Here is a 24459-nt window from a genome sequence, read left to right as displayed (position 1 = left end):
GACATACAAGCACAAACTCACACATAAAATCACCAACATTTCAAAAGACAGGGAATAAACATCGCATATACAACAGACATTTCTATACAAAAATACACCTCAAAACTGACAAGAAACAGAGACATATACTAGAATGCAGGTATATATCAAATACAGTCAACACTTGTGATGGCAGATACATGGGACAAACAGGTAGATCATTTGATGTCTGATACAAAGAACACTTGAGTGCCTAGATGTATGGGACAAACCACTCCACATTTGCTGAACACCGAAGAGAACATAACCACAAACCAACCACTAGAGAAGAGTACAGGAAAATAACTAGAATCAATAATAAAAAGACACCTCCTAAACTTTCAATAAAATTACCACGCACAGAGAACCAAAGCAGAAAAGAAAAATTCGTTGTATGATCAAGTACGCATGCGAGACAATTCATTGTTTACACTAACAGCTAGAATAATAGAATAACAATCCAAAAGAGGATTATCATAATAATAATAATAATAATGCCACCCAACACCTTATCGCTCACTTGTCCATGAACCCCGCCACAGAACACTCAAACCAAAACTCATTCTCTCTTATACACACACACATAAAGAGAAAGAGAGAGAGAGAGAGAGAGAGAAACACACACAGCCGCGTGGGATTAGCCGAGCGGTCTGGGGCGCTGCAGTCATGGACTGTGCGGCTGGTCCCGGCGGAGATTCGAGTCCTCCCTCGGGCATGGGTGTGTGTGTTTGTCCTTAGGATAATTTAGGTTAAGTAGTGTGTAAGGTTAGGGACTGATGACCTCAGCAGTTAAGTCCCATAAGATTAAAAAAATAAATAAAAACAAACACACATACACACAGACACAAACATCATGAATAGACGTTAGTTTTCAACATGTACCTCAGTATGCTGGCAACATATATATAAACAAACCAAACAGAAGGAACACATAATGAACTCATAATATTTACGTCTTAAAAAGCACAGTATTGGAACTAATACCTATAAACAGTGGCAAAAGAATAATAATGCACCACAAAGACGAGGGAGAAACACGGTGCATAGTGTGGAAGAGAAACTTCAGAATACAAAATTGGGCGTATGTTTCAGAAATGAAGAGGTAGTGCGTCCTTAAGACCAGATGAGTGGAAACTCAGACGCCAACAGACTGTAAGTAATTACTTGTTTATTTAGAAAAAGCGACGTGGACTGTTTGATAATCTAAAAATAACAAAGCTGTATCGTTCTAGATCCCATTGAAGGCGCCTTAGAGTAAGAAAAAGGCGAAACGCGTCTGGGAAAAATAAATTAAGCTGCAGCAAGGAAAGCCGCTTTTATTTACAAAACAAATATTTATGTACTTGGTGCGGAGGACAGCTTCGCAAACAGACTTGACATCCTATCGACGACTGCCGACTATGGCGCACAATCTGTAACTTGAGCTTACAGTCTGTATAGTTCGTATAAGATCTTAAGTTTTGGGTTATGCCAAAGTTATTCGTTTATCTATTAACATCAACGTTTGCTGTCATTGTAAAATTACTGAAAAATGGTGTTTATGACCCTGGAGTGCTTCTAATGTCTGAGTGGCAAAAGACAACTTCTGTTAATAAATATATATTAACAATAGTTGCTTGATTCACATCAGAATAGATGTACTTTCCATACGTATCTCTTTGTTGACGTCACGAGCGATTTTTGAATCGGCACCTCATCCCACCGTCTCTGAAAGCGCCTGATGGCCAACCGCCTCTGCTAGCCAGTGTGGTAATCTACAGCTCGCTCCTTACTCCATTCATACTGCGTTGCTGATACGTTTACTTCAGGTATGTGAAATATCAAAACTGGACTTAAGTAAAATGTACTCTTATCTGCAAATAAGTGTTACTTTACATGGGTCTGATTTCCAGAGTATCAGCTGCGCCACCTGTGGATATTTTTTATGGAGTTTTAAATCGTGAATCGGCATCTAGTTTCGCTTCTGCTATGGACTGGGCACTATTGGCCTGTCATTGTACCGCAGTGTATTGAGCCTCGAAGGAGACCATTTCTTCCTGGAAGACCGTCTATGTCGCGTTTGGTTCTTCTTTATGAGACATAACCTACATTCTCTTCTCAGATTGATACCGTCTGGCTGCCATTGACTCACTACTGCACCGGGAAACCGTGGGTCTGCACAAGAACCAATCCTTCCTAGAGGATCATCTGAACCTCGTGTAGATTTTCTTTATGGTGCATTGGGACATATCTTCTAGATTCGCTTCTCAGGCTGCTACGGAGAGGCCACCACTGGCCTGTCGCGGCACCGCAGTGAGCTGGGCTGGACGAGGACACGTCCTTCCAGTGCAACCACCTGTGACACGCTTAGCTCTTCTTTACAGTGATTTTGACACAACATGTCTCATGAATTTTCTTCTCAGGTTGCAACAGCCTGGGTGCACCTGGATAGGGCATGTCCTTCACAGAGGACCATGTGGACCAGGTGCGGGTCTTCTTCATGTAGTGTCAGAACATGACTCCTCATCTGGAATCCTTTCGCAGGCTGCTACGGCCTCGGCGCTATCGACCCTTCGCTGTACCGCGGCGCGCTGGGCCTGGACGAGAACATGTCCTTCCCAGAGGACCACCTGGGCCGCGTGTGGTTCTCGGTGCGCTACGAACCCGCCACGGAGAAACTGCTCGTGTCGCTGCTCAAGGCGAGAAACCTGCCTTCCAGGACCGTCGCCACCGTCAACGCCTGCGACCCCTTCGTCAGGTAATCTACTTAAATAACCAACAGCAATAAATTTTTAGAGTAATATTATTTATTAGCAGTCAAATATTTATATAGCTTGAAAGGCCACAAAATCCAAAACGTCTCAGCGATATTGAGATCTGGTGACAGTGATGGCCAGGTGAGATGGGACACTTCGTCCTCGTGCTCACAAAAGCAGACCTGGGGGATGCGAGCTGTGTGAACAGAGGGCCTGTCAGCATGGAAGACCGAATCATCATTGGGTGACAAAAGTTGTACCATGGGGTGGACTCGATCACAAGAAAAGAAACTTAAGTGTGGTAGGTCCGCTCTTGTTTTCTATCTACATAAATGATCTTTTGGATAGGGTGGATAGCAATGTGCGGCTGTTTGCTGATGATGCTGTGGTGTACGGGAAGGTGTCGTCGTTGAGTGACTGTAGGAGGATACAAGATGACTTGGACACGATATGTGATTGGTGTAAAGAATGGCAGATAGCTCTAAATGTAGATAAATGTTAATTAATGCAGATGAATAGGAAAATAATCCCGTAATGTTTGAATGTTCTGTTAGTAGTGTAGCGCTTGACACAGTCACGTCGATTAAATGTTTGGGCGTAACACTGCAGAGCGATATGAAGTGGGACAAGCATGTAATGGCAGTTGTGGGGTAGGCAGATAGTCGTCTTCGGTTCATTGGTAGAATTTTGGGAAGATGTGGTTCATCTGTAAAGGAGACCGCTTATGAAACACTAATACGACCTATTCTTGAGTACTGCTCGAGCGTTTGGGATCCCTATCAGGTCGGATTGATCATCACGCGAGTGTTACGGAAATGCTTCAGGAACTCGGGTGGGAGTCTCTAGAGGAAAGGAGGCGTTCTTTTCGTGAATCGCTACTGAGGAAATTTAGAGAACCAGCATTTGGCGCTGACTGCAATACAATTTTACTGCCGCCAACTCATATTTCGCGGAAAGACCACAAAGATAAGATAAGAGAGGTTACGACTCTTACAGAGTCATATAGGCAGTCATTTTTCCCTCGTTCTGTTTGGGAGTGGAACAGGGAGAGAAGATGCTAGTTGAGGTACGAGGTATCCTTCGCCACGCACCGTATGGTGGATTGCGGACTATGTATGTAGATGTAGATGTAAGCTGAAGGAACTGGTATGAGGTGTTCCAGAAAATCAGTGTCTGTCACTTACAATAACGTCAGCAAGTTCTGAGATACCATACGACAAAGGCCACAGTACGACAAATACCCAGTGCAAGTAAGGGCGGCTGGGCCAATTATATGGACACACCGGAAACACATTACACTTCCATGCCAAATACGGTGTAGGAAACCCGTCGGAATTCAAAACAGATTCTACTCGTCTCGCAATACAGGTCCTCCATGCTCTTGAAAGGACTCATATACCACTTTCGCTGCAAAATAGGGGCAAGTTCAGGTAACGATGATGGATGTGGCTAGCTATCACACACCAGTCTCTCCAAGGTAGACTGCAAAGGCTCAGTAACGTAAAGGTCTGGTAACTGATGGCCAGGTGAGATGCGATAATTAATGCTTGTGCTCACAATACTACTATTGGACGATTCGAGCAGCTAGAAAAAGTGGCCTGTCGTCTCGGAACGCAGCATCACCATTAGGGAACAAACACTGTACCATGAGATAGACCCTATCAACCAAAATTGTTACGTAATCCAGTAACTGCCGGCAGGTGTGGCCGAGCGGTTCTAGGCCCTACAGTCTGGAACCGGGCGACCGCTGCGGTCGCAGGTTCCAATACTGCGTCGGGCATGGATGAGTGTGATGTCCTTGGGTTAGTTAGGTTTAAGTATTTCTAAGTTCTAGGGGACTGATGACCTTAGAAGTTAAGTCCCATAGTGCTTGGAGCCATTTGAACCAATCCAGTAACTCCCTCACAGAGTAACCACGATGAGGCGGCCCAAATTATTAGTGAACCACTGACCTTCTTCAGTCTTGGGTCGCAAACCCGGCCAGATGTTGGAAGCAGTGTCAAATACACTACTGGCTATTGAAATTGCTACACCAAGAAGAAATGCAGATGATAAACGGGTATTCATTCGACAGATATATTATACTAGAACTGACATCTGGTTACATTTTCACGCAATTTGGGTGCGTAGATCCTGAGAAATCAGTACCCAGAACAACCACCTCTGGCCGCAATAACGGCCTTGATACGCCTGGGTATTGAGTCAAACAGAGCTTGGATGGCGTGTACAGGTACAGCTGCCCATGCAGCTTCAACACGATACCACAGTTCATCAAAAGTAGTCACTGGCGTATTGTGACGAGCCAGTTGCTCGGCCACCATTGACCTGACGTTTTCAATTGGTGAGAGATCTGGAGAATGTGCTGGCCAGGGCACCAGTCGAACATTTTCTGTATCCAGAAGGGGCCGTAAAGGACCTGGAACATACGGTCGTGCATTATCCTGCTGAAATGTAGGGTTTCGCAGGGATCGAATGAAGGGTAGAGCCACGGGTCGTAACACATCTGAATTGTAACGTCCACTGTTCAAAGTGGTGTCAATGCGAACAAAACGTGACCGAGACGTGTAACCAATGGCACCCCATACCATCACACCGGGTGATACGGCAGTATGGCTATGACGAATACACGCTTCCAATGTGAGTTCACCGCGATGTCGCCAAACACGGATGCGACCATCATGATGCTGTAAACAGAACCTGGATTCATCCGAAAAAATGACGTTTTGCCATTCGTGCACCCAGGTTCGTCGTTGAGTACACCATCTCAGGCGCTCCTGTGTGTGATGCAGCGTCAAGGGTAGCCGCAGCCGTGGGCCTGTGAGCTGATATTCCATGCTGCTGCAAATCTCGTCGAACTGTTCGTGCAGATGCTTGTTGTCTGTTGACTCAGGGATCCAGACGTGGCTGCACGATCCGTTACAGCCATGCGGATACGATGCCTGTCATCTCGACTGCTAGTGATCGAGGCCGTTGGGATGCAGCACGGCGTTCCGTATTACCCTCCTGAACCCACCGATTCCATATTCTGCTAACAGTCATTGGATCTCGACCAACGCGAGCAGCAATGTCGCAATACGATAAACCGCAATCAGGCTAGAATCCGACCTTCATCAAAGCCGAAAACGTGATGGTACGCATTTCTCCTCTTTACACGAGGCATCACAACAACGTTTCACCAGGCGACGGCGGTCAACTGCTATTTGTGTATGAGAAATCGGTTGGAAACTTTCCTCATGTCAGCACGTTGTAGGTGTCGCCACCGGTGCCAAACTTGTGTCAACGCTCTGAAAAGCTAATCATTTGCATATCACATCATCTTCTTCCTGTCGGTTAAATTTCGCATCTGTAGCACGTCAACTTCGTGTTGTAGCAATTTTAATGGTCAGTAGTGTAAGATTCACCCAAACAAATGACATTTTTACGTGGCTCCATAGTCTTGGTTTAATGAGTTCGGCGTCACGTTTCCCTTTTACGGGCATTTATATCACTGATGAGCGGCTTTGGAAATACCAGTTCGCCCTGCGATTCCCTGGTTCTGGAGCTCCCACCGTATTGTTTTGGCGCTGACAAAGTTTAGAGTGTGACATTGAGTTCTGCATTGACATTTGGAGCTGTCGTCCTCATGTTTATCGTCGCAGTTCTCTTGAATGACCTTCCTCCACGATAACTTCAAATGGCTCGAAGCACTATAGGACTTAACATCTGAGGTCATCAGTCCCCTAGACTTAGAACTACTTAAACCTAACTAACCTAGGGACATCACACACATCCACGCTCGAGGCAGGATTCGAACATGTGACCGTAGCAGCCGCGTGGTTCCTGACTGAAGCGCCTAGAACCGCTCGGCCGCAGCGGCCGGGCCACAATAACTCAACAGACACTTTCCTCCACGTGGTGTCTTAACGTATGATATTTTTCTGTTTTCCCTTTATGTGGTATAAATCTTCCATAAGGTGCCTGTTGGAACACGGAGAGCTTCCCGTTCCCTTGGTTCCGGAAGCATCCACCATACTAGCGCCAACATTTTGCCCGGCTTCCAATTCACTCAGCTCCGCCATGATACACCCACAGCTACAGAGGACTATGTTCTGACCACGACTGGCACTTGGAACTTATTGAAGACCTTACAAGGGTGCCATTGTGTGGTCAAATGCAACAGCGCGAGCTGCAGGTTTCGCTGGTATTTGCATTTATGTTCAATCATGCGCTTCTCAAGGTCTCACCATGTTTCTGTCCAACCCCTGCGCACTAAAAAGCGTCTGTCGAAGAGGATATGGTCAGAACCCTGTTCTCCAGGTCATGTTAATCTGATATTTCGAAATAGAACTGCTCCGTCTCGGCTATTGTTATGAAGCGAAGTGGACATTGTTTATTAGGGTAAAAACACATAATGCCTTACATACTTCAGATACTCCATGAGGAAAGGGAAGGTGTAGGGGTATCGTCATAGAAACTGGAGGATTGTAGCATGTTTTAATTTCATTGTGTATACCTTAAACTAGTAACATAAGTTTTAAAGCTGTCTTGAAACAGAGAAATTATAAATATGCATATACGAAAAATTTTAAGGAAATTGTAGTAACATTTTAATTGGTGGTTATTGTCGGTCTAATATGCACTCTATCTCTTTTTGAATCTGGTACTATGTAGCTTATCACTAACCAGTTTTTGAGCCACACCAGGCTTATCATCAGATGAAGGTGTCACAGAAACATTATTTTCTTGTCCACGTGCAGCTGGACGCAGACAAATTCGTGTCGTGGGCAACACTAGGAAGTGAAACACACAGTGAGGTCACAGAAGTCATGTGATACCTCCTAATATCGTGTCGGAGTTCCTTTTACCCGTCGTAGTGCAGCAGACCGACGTGGCATCAAATCCGCAAGTCGTTGGAAGTCCCCTGCAGAATAATTGAGCCATGCTGCCTGTATAACCGTCAACAGTCGCGGATGTGTTTCCTGTGAACGATTTTGTGCACAAACTGCCCTGTCGATTATGTCCCACGTCTCGAATATTTCAGAATGTTCTTCAAACCATTTGCGAACAATTACGGCCCGGTGACATGGCCCCTTCCGGTCCATAAAAATTCCGTCGTTCTTTGGGAACATCTAGTTCATGAATGGCTACAAGTGATCTCCAAGTAGCAGAACATAAGCATTTCCAGCCAGTGATCGGTACAGACGGACCAGGGGACCCAGTTCGTTCCATATAAACACAGCCCACACCATTATAGAGCCACGACCAACTTGCACAGTATCTTGTTGACAATTTGGGTCCACCGTTTCGTAGGGTCTACGCTACACTCGCACCGTACCATCAGCTCTAGCCAACTTAAGTTCGGACTCATGATTTTCGTGTCGTCTAGGGCCCAGTCTACATGGCCACGAGTCCAGGAGAGTCGCTGTGCTTTTAGTAAAAGTACTCGCTTCGGACCCCTGCTGCCACAGCCCATTAATACCAGATTTCGCCGCACTGTCCTAACGAATACGTTCGTCGTACGTCCGACATTGATTTCTGCGGTTATTTCACACAGTGTTGCTTGTATGTTAGCACTGAAAAATCTATGCTAACGCCGCTGCTATCCGTCGTTAAGTGTTGGCCATCGGGCACTGAGTTGTCCGTGATAAGAGATAATGACTGAAATTTGGTATTCTCGGCGCACTCTTGACACTATGGATCTCGGAATATTGAATTCCTTAACGATTTCAGAAATAGAATGTCCCATGCATGTAGCTCCAACTACCATTCCCAGTTCAAAATCTGTTAATTCTCGTCGTGCGGCCATAATGACATCGGAAACCTTTTCACATGAATCACCTGAGTTCAAATGGCAGCTCCGCCCTTGTGTACGCCATATTATTGCCATCTGCATGTGTGCATATCACTATTCCATGGCTTTCATCACCTCAGTGTATGAATACTGAAACATAAGTACCATGATTGTCCATAACGCTCCCGTGGTGTACCTGCTTGCACCGACGCAGTCGAATTGTGGTCCTCTTCTCTCGTCTTCTCATCGTACACAGCAGTATAAGGCGTGGCTTCTTGCTCCGGCGAGAGGACGCTCAAACGTCTAACGCTTGTGACGTAGAGATCACGGTGCCCCATATTTCAGCAGATTGTGTTTATATTCAGACCAGAGATCAGTAGCTCATTTCGCGATAGATTTGCCCTCTAATTCAACAGACAATCAAACGAATGTGGTACGACTTTTAACGTTTCGTGAAATGTCCGACTTCTTTCCTAAAATTTTCGGGAGAAGTTTTTAATGTGTTATCAGAGTGGCTGGATCATCTCTGTTGTGATAAGTGTTCAGCCAATTACAGTTCCTTGTGTTGTTATTTTAGCTTTTCTCTTGTATTATTTGTGTTTTTATTACAATTTTTAGAGCATTTCACCAATTTTACGTTATTTTAAGAGATGCGAGAATGTGGAGACTGTGTGTAGTTGTGCGAATGGACGTGAGTGAGACTGAGTGAAATTCTATGGGACTTACTCCTTATTTTACGTTACTTTTTGCCATTTTAACCCTACTCTTCCCTATTAATTTTCGTATGAGCGCTGACAACTTCGACACTGAACACGTGTAAGCCGCGAACACACACAAGTATTACTGTAACTTACACTTAAATTTCGGCTGGCATTATAATTATCTGCGCATGGTGCAGAAAACAGTGTTGCACCAACACTTTCACCAGGTGATGAGCTTGCAATGGCTCTAAAACTATTTTAAGGTACACTAGTCAAATTCACAAAGCGTTTGGTTGCATTTTAGAACTACAAAAATCGCCAATTTAAATTGCATTTTCAGTTCGTCATTTACAATGTATCTAATGAACAACAAAATTAACTCAGTAACTCGTTCTATCTAACTACACAGCAGACAACTTCTAATTGTTAAAGAATACGACGAAATTTAAACTTATATACCATATATTAGCGGCTTCAGTAACCAAATTTTGTGATGATAAAGCTTACTTGTTACAATTTCTAATTACTTCAAGGCCTGCCGTCTTTTGTAGAATTGTTCATTAATATTTCATCAGCTTGTATTCCTAAAAAAGAAAATTTCCTGTTCCTTGAAAAGATAGCTCGTAGTCGTCGTAACTGGTACATTTTCAGCGTTCTCGTCTTATTTTTCGTAGACTGCATTTGCTGCCTGACGAGCGGCGATGTCTGCAGTCCAAGCAGAAGAAAAAGACCTGCAACCCATACTTCGACGAGACGTTTGTCTTTCAGGTAAGTCAAAGGCTCGAAACCTCAGTTAAACGATGTACTCAAATGATCTTCAGCATTATTCTGTGGAACATCATTCTTGTGTGATTTTGAACATGGCTGCGCTGCAGGAACTGTGCATGCAAGAGGTTCAGTAGACAGGAAGTAACGGGCAGCCATTTAAAATACAAGTTTAATAAGCCTTGACCACGGTTTCGACAGTTTTAAAACCAACGTTTTGAGAAAGTACTGAATGTAGAATCACATTACCTACATCCAATGCGGGAGTCGTTGACTCTGTCAAGTGCATATGCGTGTCGTCCACTTAATCACCATTTAAAATACATGATTTAAAAGTAGTAGCTCTCTAATTTAGAGTCTTGTCATAACACTTATTAAAATATCACACATTTACATTGGATTCAACAACGCGCAGTGTGTTACTTGAGAGATTTGTATGTATATGACACTAAAAATAAAACGCGACATCGGATCCCACAGGGCGTAAGTATGCCACGTGGAGAACTAGTGACATGCGCCGACTAGCTGAAGAGTAGAAGCACTTTTTATCAGTATTTTCCGTGTATTCCTTTCCTCTACGGTACTGTGCAGAACCTCTCCATTCCTTATCTTCTCAGTCCGCCTGATTTTCAACATTCGTCTGTAGCACAACATCTCAAATGCTTCGATTCTCTTCTTTTCCGGTTTTCCCACAATCCATGTTTCACTACCATAAAATACTGCGCTCCAAACGGATATTCTCAGAAATTTATTGCTCAAACTAAGACGTATGTTTGATCCTAGTAGACTTCTCTTAGCCGGGAATGCTGTTTTTGCCAATACCAGCCTGCTTTTGATGTTCCTCCTTGCTCCATCCGACATGGGTTATTTTGCGGCATAGGTTGCAGAATTCCTTACCTACTTCTACTTCCTGTCCATCAACGCTGGCGTCAAGTTTCTTGTTTTTCTCATTTCTGCTGCTTCTCATTACCTTCCTCTTTCTTCTATTTACTCTCAGTCCATACTCTGTTCTCATGAAATCGTTCATTCCATTCAACAGATACTGTAACTCTTCTGAACTGTCACTAAGGATGGCAATGTCATCAGAAAAGTATCATCATTGATATCCTTTCACCTTGACTTTTAACTGCACTCTTCAGCCTTTTCTTTATCTCCATCATTGCTTCTTCGATGATTGAACATTAGGACGAAAGACTACATCCCTGTATTACACCATTTTTAATCCGAGCACTTCCTTCCTGCTCTTATTGTACTCGCTTGGCTCCTGTACATGTTGTGTATTACCCGTCTCCCATGATAACGTATTCCTATTTTCCTCAGAATTTCGAAAATCTCGCACTGTTTCACATTGTCGAACGCTTCTTACAGGATGACAAATACTACGAATATGTCCTGATTTTTCTTTAGTCTTGCTTCCACTATCAGCTGCAACGTCAAAACTGCCTCCCTGGTGCCTTTATCTTGCCTAAACCCGAACTGATCTTGGTCTAATACATTCTTAATTTTATTTTCCCGTCTTCTGTACATTATTCTTGTCAACGATTTGGATTCATGAGCTGTTGAGCTGACTGCGCGATAATTCTCGCACTTGTCAGCCGTTGCAGTCTTCGGAATTGTGTGGATGATATTTTTTCAGAACTCCGATAGTGTATTGCGAGACTCATACATTCTGCACACCACCATGAATAATTGATTTTTCTTTACTTCGCCAAATCATTTTATAAATTCTGATGGAATGTTATCTATTTCATCTGCCTTATTTGATTTTAAGTCATCCAGAGCCTTTTTTTAAATTGTGATTCTAATACTTGATCCACCATCTCTTCTCTGTCGACTCCAGTTTCTTCTTCTATCGCGTCACCAGACAAGTCTACCTCCTCGTAGAGCACTTCAGTTTACTCGTTCCACCTATCCGATCTCTCCTCTTCATTTAACAATGCAATTCTGTTTGAACGTTTAATGTTACCATCCTTGATTTTAATTTCAACGAAGATTATTTTGACTTATCTATATGTTGAGTGAGTCCTTCCGACAATTATTTTTTTCCGACTTTTTCAAATTTTTTATGCATCCATTTCGCCTTAGATTCCCTGCACTTTCTTTTTTTCTCATTCTAACTGACTTATAATTCTGTATTCCTGAATTTCTTGTCTTTTTCACTACTTTGTTTCTTCAATCAGCTGAAGCATTTCTTCTGTTATCCATGGTTTCTTGGCAGTTACCTTCCTTGTGCCTATGTTTTCCTTTCCAACGTCTGTGTTAGCCCTTTTCATAGATGTCCATCCCTCTTCAACTGAAACGCCTACTGAATGATTTCTTACCCCGTTATCTATAGCCTAAGAGTAAGCGTATCTCTTCATTACTTAGTAGGTCCCTATGCCTATCATCCTGAATACGCCTTAAAGGCCAGTATCTGATTTCTGAATCTCTGCCTGACCATGATGTAAACTAACTGACATCTTCCCGTATCTCCCTGCTTCTTCCGAATATACCTCCTCCTTTCGTGATTCTTGAACAGATTATCCACTGTTACTAGCTGAAATTTATTGCAGAACCCAATTACTCTTTCCTTTCTCTCATTCTTAGTATAAAGCCCATACTCTTACGTAACCATTTCCTCTGCTCATTGCCCTACAACCGCATTCCAGTCCCTCATCAGTATTAGATTTCCATCTCCCTTAACGTACTGTATTACCCATTCAACATCCTCATGTACTTTCTCTATGTCTTCATCCTCTGTTTACGACTTCGGCATGTATACTTGTATTATTGTTGTCCATGTTGGTTTGCTGTCGATTCAGATGATAACAACCAAGCACTGAAACGTTCACAGCTATACACTCTCTACTCTACCTTCATAACTCAATATAGATATTGAGACTTAGTATTTCCCTTTTCAGATTTTCTAGTTTTCCTAACACGTTCAGACTTCTGACATTCCACGACCCGATTCATAGAACGGTATCCTTTCCTTGAGTATTCAATCTTTTCTCATGGTCAGTCCCATCCTGGATATCCGAGAGGGGAACTAATCCGGAATCTTTTGCCAATTAAGAGATCATCACAACTCTTTTTCAGTTACAGGCCACATTCCCTGTGGATACACGTATGTCTTTAATGCATTGGTTTCAATTGCCTTCGGCATCCTCATTCCGTTGATCATTGCTGATTCCTTCGCCTTTAGGGGATGTTTCCAAACCCAAGGACAAGACAGTGCCCTGAATCTCTGTCCGCTCCTCCGCACTCTATGCCGAGGCCGTCGCCAGAATGAACGTGACTTCTTATGCCGGAAGTCTTTGCCGCCATTGCTAATGATTTTTATTAAAAATTTAAACCATGAGAGAATTCGAACCTGGGATGAGAACGTTCTTGATTATTAATCAAAGACGCTACGTATAGACCACAGGTGCAACTTAGTAATGCGCACTAGTCCTCAGTTCACATTTAAATGGCGCCGACCGGTGTGGTCGAGCGGTTCTAGGCGCTTCAGTCTGGAACCGCGCGACCGCTACGGTCGCAGGTTCGAATCCTGCCTCGGGCATGGATGTGTGTGATGTCCTTAGGTTAGTTTGGTTTACGTAGTTCTAAGTTCTAGGGGACGATGACCTCAGATGTTGTCCCATAGTGCTGAGAGCCATTTGAACCATTTTGAACATTTAAATGGCAGATTTAATCAACACTCTAACAACAATAGGGCAATAACTTCGTTGCAAAATATAATTGTTCTTAAATGCCCACAAACAAGGATATCATAGCGGCAGTTCAAGTTTTCTCTGACAACAAGACTCTTCTTTACTAGCAGAGGACAACATTCTGATAGTACTCTCGTGCAGCCCATGTTGAAGCTACTATTGTTATCCTTAATATCTTTTATTGTTGAATTTTAATGTGTCTCATGCTTGATGCAATCCTCGGTATTTGACTCCCCTCCTGCTGGCGTAGTTTTAGGCATATTTTATTTTTATTTACGTATTTACAAGAACAATAGCTAATTTCAAAATAAAAAGAAGTTGAAAAGTACGAGTGGAATATTGAGGGCTTCGATCACTAAGCTATCTCTAGCATTTGTAGCTAGTTGAGGAATACTACCGCGTCTGTGCGGACTTATAGTATCAAAGTAACTTTCCAGGAAGGGCATTCTTTGACCAGATGTTCCATGATCGTCTGTTCACACGCGAGAAAGCTGGCGAGTCTCCGTTGGTACATTTACCGAATTTATATGGCACAGTGTATCGTTGGTTACTTGAATCTAGTCCAGATTTTCCTTTTTAAAGTGAACCCGTCTAGATTAAATTATCGGGGTCTGTGATACTCGTATCATTAACGGTTTGAGACTTCCATATTTTCTTCTTGAAGTTGCGATAATTCTTCGTATCTTGCCGTACTGGGTTCTGGGACTTCAGTCGTTATATGTTGGACGCAGGGAATTTATAAGTCTTTTGATGGTTGATGTAACTTTGTCGGCTATCGCTATGTTCCTTCAAGTTGTCTGGGCTCTGGACGCGCGATGAGTGTGATGATATGCTGCCTTGGTTGTGGGAGTTTTACATTGTGACGAACTAGGTCGCTGAAGCTCCCTCGCCGTTAGTTGAAGCAACAGCTCAAGGGCCATCTCTAAATGTTACTGCGTTACTGAAAGTGATTATGGCAGGTTTGTGCAGAGAGTGTATGTCATCGTTGTATTGTTAACCACAGAGGAAAGAAGAAGCAGGATAAAACCTGTTAACGATACCACCAAGAGTCCTGGAAAACTTATAGACTCCCTTCACGAATAGATCACCATGAAGACTTGCCGTGAGACACGGATGGGAGATTTGAAGTCTGTCGCAGGGCAATAAAGCATCGTGCAGCTGCCTCTTGCGTCCACATTCCTTCCAGCCGGAGGATGCCTAGACAGGCTGTACAAGACTTGATACCGTATGAAACATTGTGATGTAACCTTGCGCACTTTCAGCCACCAATTAAGCCGCTCCACAGCATAACGCGAAGAATCCTGGCCTGTTTCAGAGCAATCGTACACGTCTAAAATAACTTACCTAGTAGATTTAAAGGTACACACCGATATTTGAGTGGTCAGCGCGGCGGTCTGTCACGCCAAGGGGCCCGGGTTCGATTCCCGGCTGGTTCGGAGATTTTATCCGCTCAGGGACTTGGTGTTGCTTTGCCCTCATTATCATTTCATCATCAGTGGAAGGCAACGGGCAACCGCCACTGGAATCACTTCCCTAAACGCTCATGCGGAGGACCTCTCTGACGAGGCTTCTCCCATGACAAGACCTGTCATAAGGCAAAACACATAGTTTAGTAAGATTTAGAGGACAAACCTTCAAATTCTCTCGTCATCACGCTACTAATGTGGATCTGTTTAACATAAATGGAGAACGTCATTTGAATTTGTTATTAGTCAAAACTAAAACTGAAAATGCACACGAAGCAAAAATACGACCAACACCAGTTTTCATTAACCCGATGTACAATTTTCTGCTCATCTGGACCACAGGACAAACATACATAAACTCTCCATTATCTATTTAAAGTCCTCCCAACTCAACATAGCGTATCAAATACAACACAACTAAATCGAGAGATAGTTTCGGGAGGACTGTGATTCACATCCACGACTGACCACCCAGATTTATGTTTTCAGTGGTACTACTAAATGTGTCGCTCACAGCGACACGATGACGAAGTTTACAAAAGATTATTGAAAAAGGAAAGAAACGTCTGCTTCGACGATAACAACAAAATCATAATTACTGGGACTCACAGGTATGAAGACCTGACGGTATGGTAATTACAGAACCTGTCAAAGTAACACATTTAGGATCTTCGTAGACAAATACACTTGTATGAAAATATTCGAAGTCCGATGAGGCAGTCCTGAATAACATCAGCATAGGGACAGAAGAGACTATCCTGGATACAGTCGGATTGTACCAAGGGAAACACGACGAACGCTGAATACAGCTGCGGCAGTCCTTGCGATGGACTTCGAGAGCGTCCTAAGTCGATAGGATGTTCAGCACCGGCCCGGAGGCTAGGAGAAGCTCTCGAAGCCGGAAGAACTGACTTGCGCATCCCTGGCGCCGTCTTTATGGCAGCCGGCGGTGGAGTCCTCGCGGCGCTATTTTCTGGCTATGTGTGTGGCGGACGTGAATATGTCCCTTGGAAGCGGCGGCCTCTGCTAGCGCTGGTACCGCCGCCTGGTGTCCGTCCGTTGCTGCGACGGGGCGAGTTTGTGAAGATGAGGCGTGCAGGGGCCATGTAGGCCGCACGCATGCACCGGGTGCCAAAAGGGTTGCCGAGCGCTTTTGCGAAGATCGCCAGGGTAGCATTCCTAAATCTAACATGAATGCTGGTGTTGTTCCTTTGAAACGGCACGGCTGATTTCCTTCCACATCCTTCCCAATTCTGAAGTTTGTCGTCATCAATTCGTTAAATATTAATCTTCCTTCCATCTTCCATTATAATATCATATGGCGTCCTGGTGCTCTAAGTAAATTACCTGGAAGGGTGGGCCGTTTCGAGTACACATCATTTACCTCTTGCACAACATCTATCACAAAAGATTACGAAGTGCAGTTTTCCAGTTTCATATTACGCAAACTGATTATAAGATGCAAATTTTCAGTTTCACGTTAAGCAAACTTTCAATGTACACCCAATGCATAGTAAATTTAAAATATAGTGAATCCAAATAATTCTTTAACAATTTAGAAACAAGCCCACCGGGACTTTAAATAAAACTTGAGCAAGAAATAACAGAATTTCGTCTAATTTTTAATTTTACACGTTTAGGGAAAGGGAGAAAAGAACTATCAGTGCCAACATCTGGCGTAATTATTCTGATAAAGGGGACGAGCTGACGTTCTAGAACCTTCTACCATTCAAATCTATAAACGCGATACCGACTAATGCTAAACCAAGAACGTGATGGGTAATTGCTATACTACACAATTACTATAGATGCATCTCCATTAACAAGCTGCCTGGAATCTAAAAACCCATTTAATTAAAAACTTGGAAAGTGGCAAATAACAAAACTTTAACAAAAATTTAGCAAATCAAGAAACTGCCAGTCAGAAGTCTTCAAAAATTTAAACCTGGCCAGCACCAAATGACAAAATTAAAGGAAATTTAACAACTTGGGCCCTGCAAGACATTAACCTAAGAGAGCAGAACTCTTCAAACTCACATTAATTAAAACACGGGACAGGATGATGTCTCCTGTTCTTTTTTTTTTTTAAAAAAAAGGGGGCACAAAAAAAGTATTACAAATATCGTTTCAGAAGCCCGCAACAAGGTTACGTAACTTCATAACCAGCGGCGTGAGGTAATGCAGGAGGCGGCAGGTTCGATAAAGATGATGTCAGTAGCCGATGCACACAGGCAGCAGGTCCTCAAGGGAACTACGGGGCCAACAGTTTCTATGTCCTCTTTGTGTGTCACAACAGCAATAAGACTGAAACAAATTAAGGGAGCGTCCATCTTGCGGCATCACTAGGCCCTGCCGTAATCAGGTGTTCAATCAGGAAAGCGTTCCCTTAATAGGTGCCGCTTCCATCAAAGTCAACAGTTCTGCACACGCGGAAAATTATACAATTTTAAATGTTTCTACCCTGTCAGATTTACTCCTGAGCATACGCCTACTAGAACCACATCTCAGGCATTGCAGCCCTTTCATCCTGCCCACCACTGGGAGGAACATAACGGGACAGGATACTAACCCAGACACCACCAACACCGCATTCTCATAACTCAGCCAGTCTAAGGTGCTTAACCAGCTCCAAGCTCACTAGGGCGACGTATCAGCGTAGTGATGCCATTCCAAGGCCACAGCACCTAATGAATCAGACTCTCCAAAACACAATACGTTCCATCTACAAATTGAATCCCAAAATGAGAGAAAAGTGACTTAAACATGAAAATGAAATAAATTTTGGAGATGAAGAAGCTCACAGGGCCAAGATCGCTACAATAATGTACGCTCGGGAATAACGTCGGAGAACCAAGGTGTCAACAGGCCTCACACAAAACCTTAACAGCCAACGTGAGCAAACCCGGCCCCCGCACCGCGCCTCACTGCTAATGGAGCCGAGTCCCACTCGATGCCACAAACCAAACTGCCGCTGAGAGCAGCTCCTGGGCAGCTCGCGGGGACAAGCCTGCGCCCCCTAGTTGGAAGGCGCTCTCTTTGTCGAGGAGCCGCTACTCTAGTGCGCACGGCGGGAGATTGAAAGAAGGAAGCCGCCACGACTCATAATACACTGGGCCGGCCACAGCGGTGTATTGTAGTGTTTTTGCAAGGCAAATACAAAGATCCTGCTCCCCGTTCTAGCTTTGACAGGCCAATCGGTAACGACCGACCACCGTGTCATCCTTTGCCAGCGGTGTCATCCTTTGCCAGCGGCATCACTGGATGAAATACAGAAGGGCATGATGACAGCATACCGCTCTCCTAGTCACTGTTCGTTTTCTTTGCTTCATAGCCGCTGCTTCTCACTTAAGTAGCTCCTCAGTTGGCATCACGAGGCTGAGAGCACGCCATTAGAGTCCCCCCACCAAAGAAAATGTCTGCGCAGTACCGGGAATCGAACCCGGATCCCCCACATAGCAGCCAGACACGCTCACCACTGCGCTACTGATGCGGACAAACTGTGTTTGGTTAGATTTAAGTCACTGCTTAGTACTACTACTTGCCATTTCCCTTACTGTTCCATTCGTAAATAGATCGAGGGAAAACTACTCTCTGTACGCCTCCGTATGAGCCCTAATTTCTCGTATTTCACCTTCATGGTGTTAACGTGAAATGCATGTTGGCGGCAGTAAAATCGTTCGTCAGTCAGCTTCAAATATCGGTTCTCTAAATTTTCTCAATAGTTTTTCTCGAAAAGAGCGTCGCCTTCCCTCCAGGGATTCCCATTTGAGTTTCCGAATCATTTCGGAACCGCCTAGGTGTCTTTCGAACTTACTGGTAGCAAATCTAACAGTCCACCTATGAATTGCTTCGATGTCTTCCTTCCATCCCACGTGGTACGGATCCCAAACACTTGAGCAGTTCTGAAGAATAGGTCGCACCAGCGTCCTACATGCGGTCTCCTTTCCTAAAATTCCACCAATTAACCGAAATCGACCATTCCTCTATTCTACCACAGTTATCGCATGCATCTCATATCCCTTCACAACATTACGCACAGATATTTACACGAACTGACTGTGTCAAGCAGGACACTAGTAATATCATATCCGAACATTGCAGGTTTGATCTTCCTACTCATCCGCATTAATTTACATTTTTCCGTATCCAGGGCTACTGACATTCATCACACAAACTGTAAGTTTTATCTAGGTCGTCTTGTGTCTTCCTATAGTAATTCCGCTCCCACACCTTATCGTATACCACAGCGTCATCAGCAAACAACCACAGATTGCTACCCACCCTGTCCACCAAATCATTTATATATGTGCTAAAGAATAGCGGTCCTATCATACTTCCCTGGGGCGCTATTGAAGATGCCCTCGTCTCTGATGAACACCCGCCGTCGAGGACAATCTACTGGGTTCTATTATTTAAGATGTCTTCTATCCACTCACATATCTGTTAACTTACTCCATATGCTCGTATCTTCGTTAACAGTCTGCAATGGGGAGGGGGTCAGATGCTTTCCGGAAATCTAGAAATGTGGAATCTGGCTGTTGACTTTCAACTATAGTTCTCAGAATATCATATGACAACTATGCTGATTCATGGACATAAGCTTCTCAGTCTCAAGGAAGTTTATTGTATTCGAACTGAGAATATGTTCAAGGATTCTGCAGCAAACAGAATTTTGGGGTATCGATCTTTAATTTTTTAACTTGGGTATTTGTGCTGGGAGAGAGACTCACGATAAATGCAAGCTAGGTAAGGGGCCAATGCCGTAGATTGGATTCCATCCGGGCCTGGTGATTTATTTGATTTCAGATCTTTCAGTTGTCTCTCTACGCCAGGTATGTTTTTACTGTCGTCCATACGAAAGTCTGTCCGATGGTCAAATGAAAGTATAATTAAATGTTTCTCTGAGACATTTAAGTCTCTTTATTATCTACGATAATGATCGAAGCAGAAGGAATGGATTAAGCCGCGGCCAGGTGGTGTAATGTTTAGAATTTCTGCCTACCAACCAAAATACCTGGGTTCCAGTCCCAGCAGTAGCACAAATTTTAATTCATTTCTTCTGCTTCGATCATTATCGTAAAAAAATGACGGTATGTTCGTATGATTCTCCTGTGTGGAAGACTTCTTGAACGTGAAAATTAAAACGTTTGCTTTCGTTTTGCTACCTTCAACTGCCACATCAAACAGGTCAACAAGAGAGCTTTAGATCCGCTTGGCGATTTTACATACGAGCAGAATTTTCTCGGGTTCTCTGCCAGATGTTTTGCTAAGGAGTGACAGTGGTAGTTGTTGTCTGCTATGCGCACAGATCTTTTGACAGACGCATGGATCTCTACTAACCTTCGATTTTCGCCATTTATGCGCCCTTTTTGAACGGGAGTGTGGCAGCCTCTGCTTCTACAGCATCCGCCGAATTACACTATAGGAAGTCAGCCTCATTGTGCTAATGGACGGAGGAGGATATAAAGCGGCCTTCTTGTACTTGAGTTGTAAATCTGCCCTAGGACAGAAGAATCAGCAGTTCTCAACAACATGGGAATACAGAAGCCAACGGATGAGGTTAGCAACAACAACTGGGGATCAAATAGTAGACGGAGTGAAGGAATGCTGCTACATTGGAAGCAAAATAACGCTTGGTTGAGCAAAACAAACAAGATGTAAATAGCAGACTAGCACGGATAGGGTGAAAGATAGGCCTTGAGGAAGAAATATCTGCGAGTTTCCTTCTGGAGAACACAATAGTATGGAAGTGAATGTGGACTGTAGCAAAAAGAGGAAAAGAAGAGGATCAAAGGGTTTGAGATCTGTGTCACCGAGGGTCGCTGTAAATGAATGGATCGCCAAGATGAGAAATCTCCGCACAATCTATGAGCAAAGGAAGATACGGGAACGCACTGACTACAAGGAGGAACGGGATGGTAGGACGCGTTTATAGCATCAAAGAATACCCTCCATGGTAATAGAAGGAACTTGTAGAGAAGGCGATAAGACAGAGATTGGAATATGTCCAGCAAGTAATTGAGGACGTCGGCACAGGAGAGGAAGTTGTGGCGATTTACACCAATCCAGTCAGGAGACCCTTTTTGCTAAAAGTCCTTTTTGCTGTTCCTGGTCTGCTTTTTATGTCTTTTTTTGCTCCATCCGTTATGGGTTACTTTGCTGCCTAGATAGCAGAATTCCTCAACTTCCTCTATTTAGTGATCAACAAACCTGATGTTAAGTTTCTCGCTGTTCTCATTTGTGCTACTTCTCATTAATTTTTCTATCTTCGATTTACTTTCAATCCATATTCCGTTCTCATTAGACATCTGATTCCATTCAAAAGGTCCTGTAATACTTCTTCACTTCGCCTGAGGATAGCAATGTCATCAGCGAATCTTAACATTGACATTATTTAACCTTGTATTTTAAACCCACTCTTGAACCTTTCTTTTATTTCCATCATTGCTTATTCGACGTATAGATTGAATAGCAGGGGTGAAAGGCTACCTCCCTGTCTTACACCTTTTTAAAAAGGGGGAAACTAGTGTACAGCTAATCACCGATCTCGTAGTGCGACCATGGGCAAAAGCAGTGACAAGTAACCTGAATCACTATGTAGTCCAGATGGCGTTGTTAACAACAGGTTTAAATTCGACTTAACTCGAGTTGTGATCCGACTTAGTATTTAACTTCACGCTCCATCAGATTGTGAGCACTAACCGGCTGCTCGGATCACGGTGTGTAAACGAAATTTCACGAGCCTCCCCTGGACGCAATGTCCAGAGTACTTTATGGAGAGACGGCAAGACATTAGTCCCGGCGCCCGATAAAGAGTGTGGGTCGATACCCCAACCTGCGGGGTAGGGAAAGCGCGGGCGGCTGTTACCCCCCCCCCCCCCCCCCAGGTTTTTCCTGAATAGAGCAATGGTCCAGAAAGTTCCAGAAAGCTCTGCGCGGAATTCTACAGGGCCAATCAAAGTATTTCATTTAGAAAACGGCTGGAAGTTTCAGTTGTGCAATGCACCCGACAGCCAGGCATATAGAAAGCAAACGACCTCTGCCGCGACTTGCAGAGAAAGAAAGAAAGGAGCTGTCTCTAACTTGAAGCCGTCTCACCATTTCTCATCTCATGCAAATGACAACAGTAGGATTTCGTGAATGAAAAGAAATGAGGAGTTTAATAACTAAACGGAAAATAAAATGAAATATCCAACAGAAAACCATCCTCCAGGAGTCTAGGTATGATAGGCAAATATATACATAACAGAAATATCGAAAAAAACCTTAGAAAGTTAGGGAAGAATAAAAATTTTGGAGGTGGTACGAAAATAACTTACCCTTTTCAAACCGACACTAATCTTCTGCTAAAGGCGCGTACACATTTGGCCAACGATGGCCAACAAACGACGGTCAACCGCTTCGTTGGCCAAAATGTGCTTACTGGGTAAAAATCGGAACTAACGAGGCGGTTGGTGTTGGTTGCTGGCCGCTCTACTGGCGGTAACATCAAAGCGTTGGCGGTTGTTTAGCGATGAGATCCCTCTGCTAGGGTGGAAGCCGCGTCGAATGTTCGTTGGTTCAGTAGCGATTTGTTGTGTCCCCAGAATGGGCGCTTAAGTTATCCAGGTCAGAAAAAGTCGCACTTACTATGCTTCATTGGCCGGTTTCTCTCTATAATTTAACAAGAGCATCGTCAATAACTCTCGAAATTGCAGTGTAAAGTACGCTAGTTGGCTCTTAAAGAGCAAAGCCGATCAATAAAACATACTGAGTGCGACTAGATGCTGTTCTGAAGAACTGAATTACAACAGTCGCTGTTTCCCTTGCAGGCAATGCCGGATTTCACTAAGGATGTGTATTTGTTGTGTTTGAAAATACTGAAGTATGGGGTGATATATGAAGAGAGAATTAAAACTGATAGTTTTGTCGTGAACGGGAATGTTTATGAATCTCTACAAACTGCAATTATAAAAACAGTCTTCAAAGACTAAACCCTTCGATAGAAATAACTCACCTACTAGAAAGTGATGTGCACGATGTGAAAAAAGAAGTCTTTATTGATATCTGTTCGCGGTGAACGACAGAAAGAAAAAACAAAACTGGAAGTGATTTATTTTTCTTCTGCAGGTACAGCTCTCCTGAAAGTTGTTACCTTTAGATATTTTATGCTGTACACAATTCGATGAGAATTTGAAATCTTTAGCATTCATTTGGAAAAAATTATGAAGTAGCCCATTTTCCGACTCGTCTTTAAGGTAGGCATTAATTTTGTTTGCCTACTTTTTAAAAAAGAGCGGTTGTCCACCAGCATCGTTACGTCTTCTATTTCTGATGTTCAGGTTCTTACAGTAAAGTAAATGCTGCACATGTGACGACCGCTAACGAAAGTATGTGAAAGACACGTTACACGATAGCACTTTACTGAGATCTTCTACTCGTATTAATGCACTTAACTACAACATTATTTTCACAAATAGCTCTCTGACAGTCACTGTTCCTTATAGAGGACATGAATTCTGCTGCTAATTAAATTTTTTGGCCTACCTGTGCGCACGGAAAGCTCGTCTGCTCTGCAACCTGACACTGTTAAGAGAATGATGAGACTGTCAAAAATCAAATCACATTTACCGTACTAGTGTGAAATGCAGGACGGTATCTTATCGTATTTCATAAAATGCCTCTGCAGCACACAACTGGCGAAGTGCAATGTAAATTTACGAACACAAAAATGGCTCTGAGCACTATGGGACTCAACTTCTGAGGTCATTAGTCCCCTAGACCTTAGAACTAGTTAAACCTAACTAACCTAAGGACATCACACACATCCATTCCCGAGGCAGGATTCGAACCTGCGACCGTAGCGGTCTCGCGGTTCAAGACTGCAGCGCATAGAACCGCACGGCCACTTCGGCCGGCCACAAAAATAAAGGTAAAGACTGAACAGTGAGGAACTAAACTTAACGACGGATAAATGAGAAGAAAAACGTCAAGTACAACTATGCTTCATTAACAACAATACACCCTTTCGTAAAGTTTTTACGACTAGACAAGTTAGCAATAGTCTTTGGATAATTTTTCTGTGTACAATTACTTTCCTTGACACTTCTTTCAATTATAAGACAAATCCATGAGCTGCACTGTAAAACGTCTTGCAGTAAACGTTAGCCACACACAATGTTCTAACAATGAGAAGCTGCTACACTATTCTGGTGGCTTCACTGTACAGTAAATAGGCGAATTTGTTTAGTTACACGTGATACCTTAGAAAACTTCCCTTCTCACGCTCTTGCGATCATACCAGCTCAGCTGCACAAAATTATTCTTCAGAAT

The 24459-nt window shown here is 43.4% G+C and overlaps 1 protein-coding gene across 1 annotated transcript in view; it reads left to right on the top strand.

The window, feature by feature from the left end:
• Positions 1-24459, top strand: part of LOC124594624 (synaptotagmin-15-like) — a 159341-nt gene that overhangs the window by 91639 nt on the left and 43243 nt on the right. Inside the window, exons 4-5 of the mRNA XM_047132996.1 lie at positions 2542-2755; positions 9899-9992. Of these exons, the coding sequence (XP_046988952.1) occupies positions 2542-2755; positions 9899-9992 (308 nt within the window). The remainder of the gene's footprint in view (positions 1-2541; positions 2756-9898; positions 9993-24459) is intronic.

The sequence above is a fragment of the Schistocerca americana genome, chromosome 2, assembly GCF_021461395.2.
Source record: "Schistocerca americana isolate TAMUIC-IGC-003095 chromosome 2, iqSchAmer2.1, whole genome shotgun sequence".
Lineage (NCBI taxonomy): Eukaryota > Metazoa > Arthropoda > Insecta > Orthoptera > Acrididae > Schistocerca > Schistocerca americana.
Note: the sequence above shows the minus strand (reverse complement) of the source record. Positions and strands in the feature narration are given on the sequence as shown.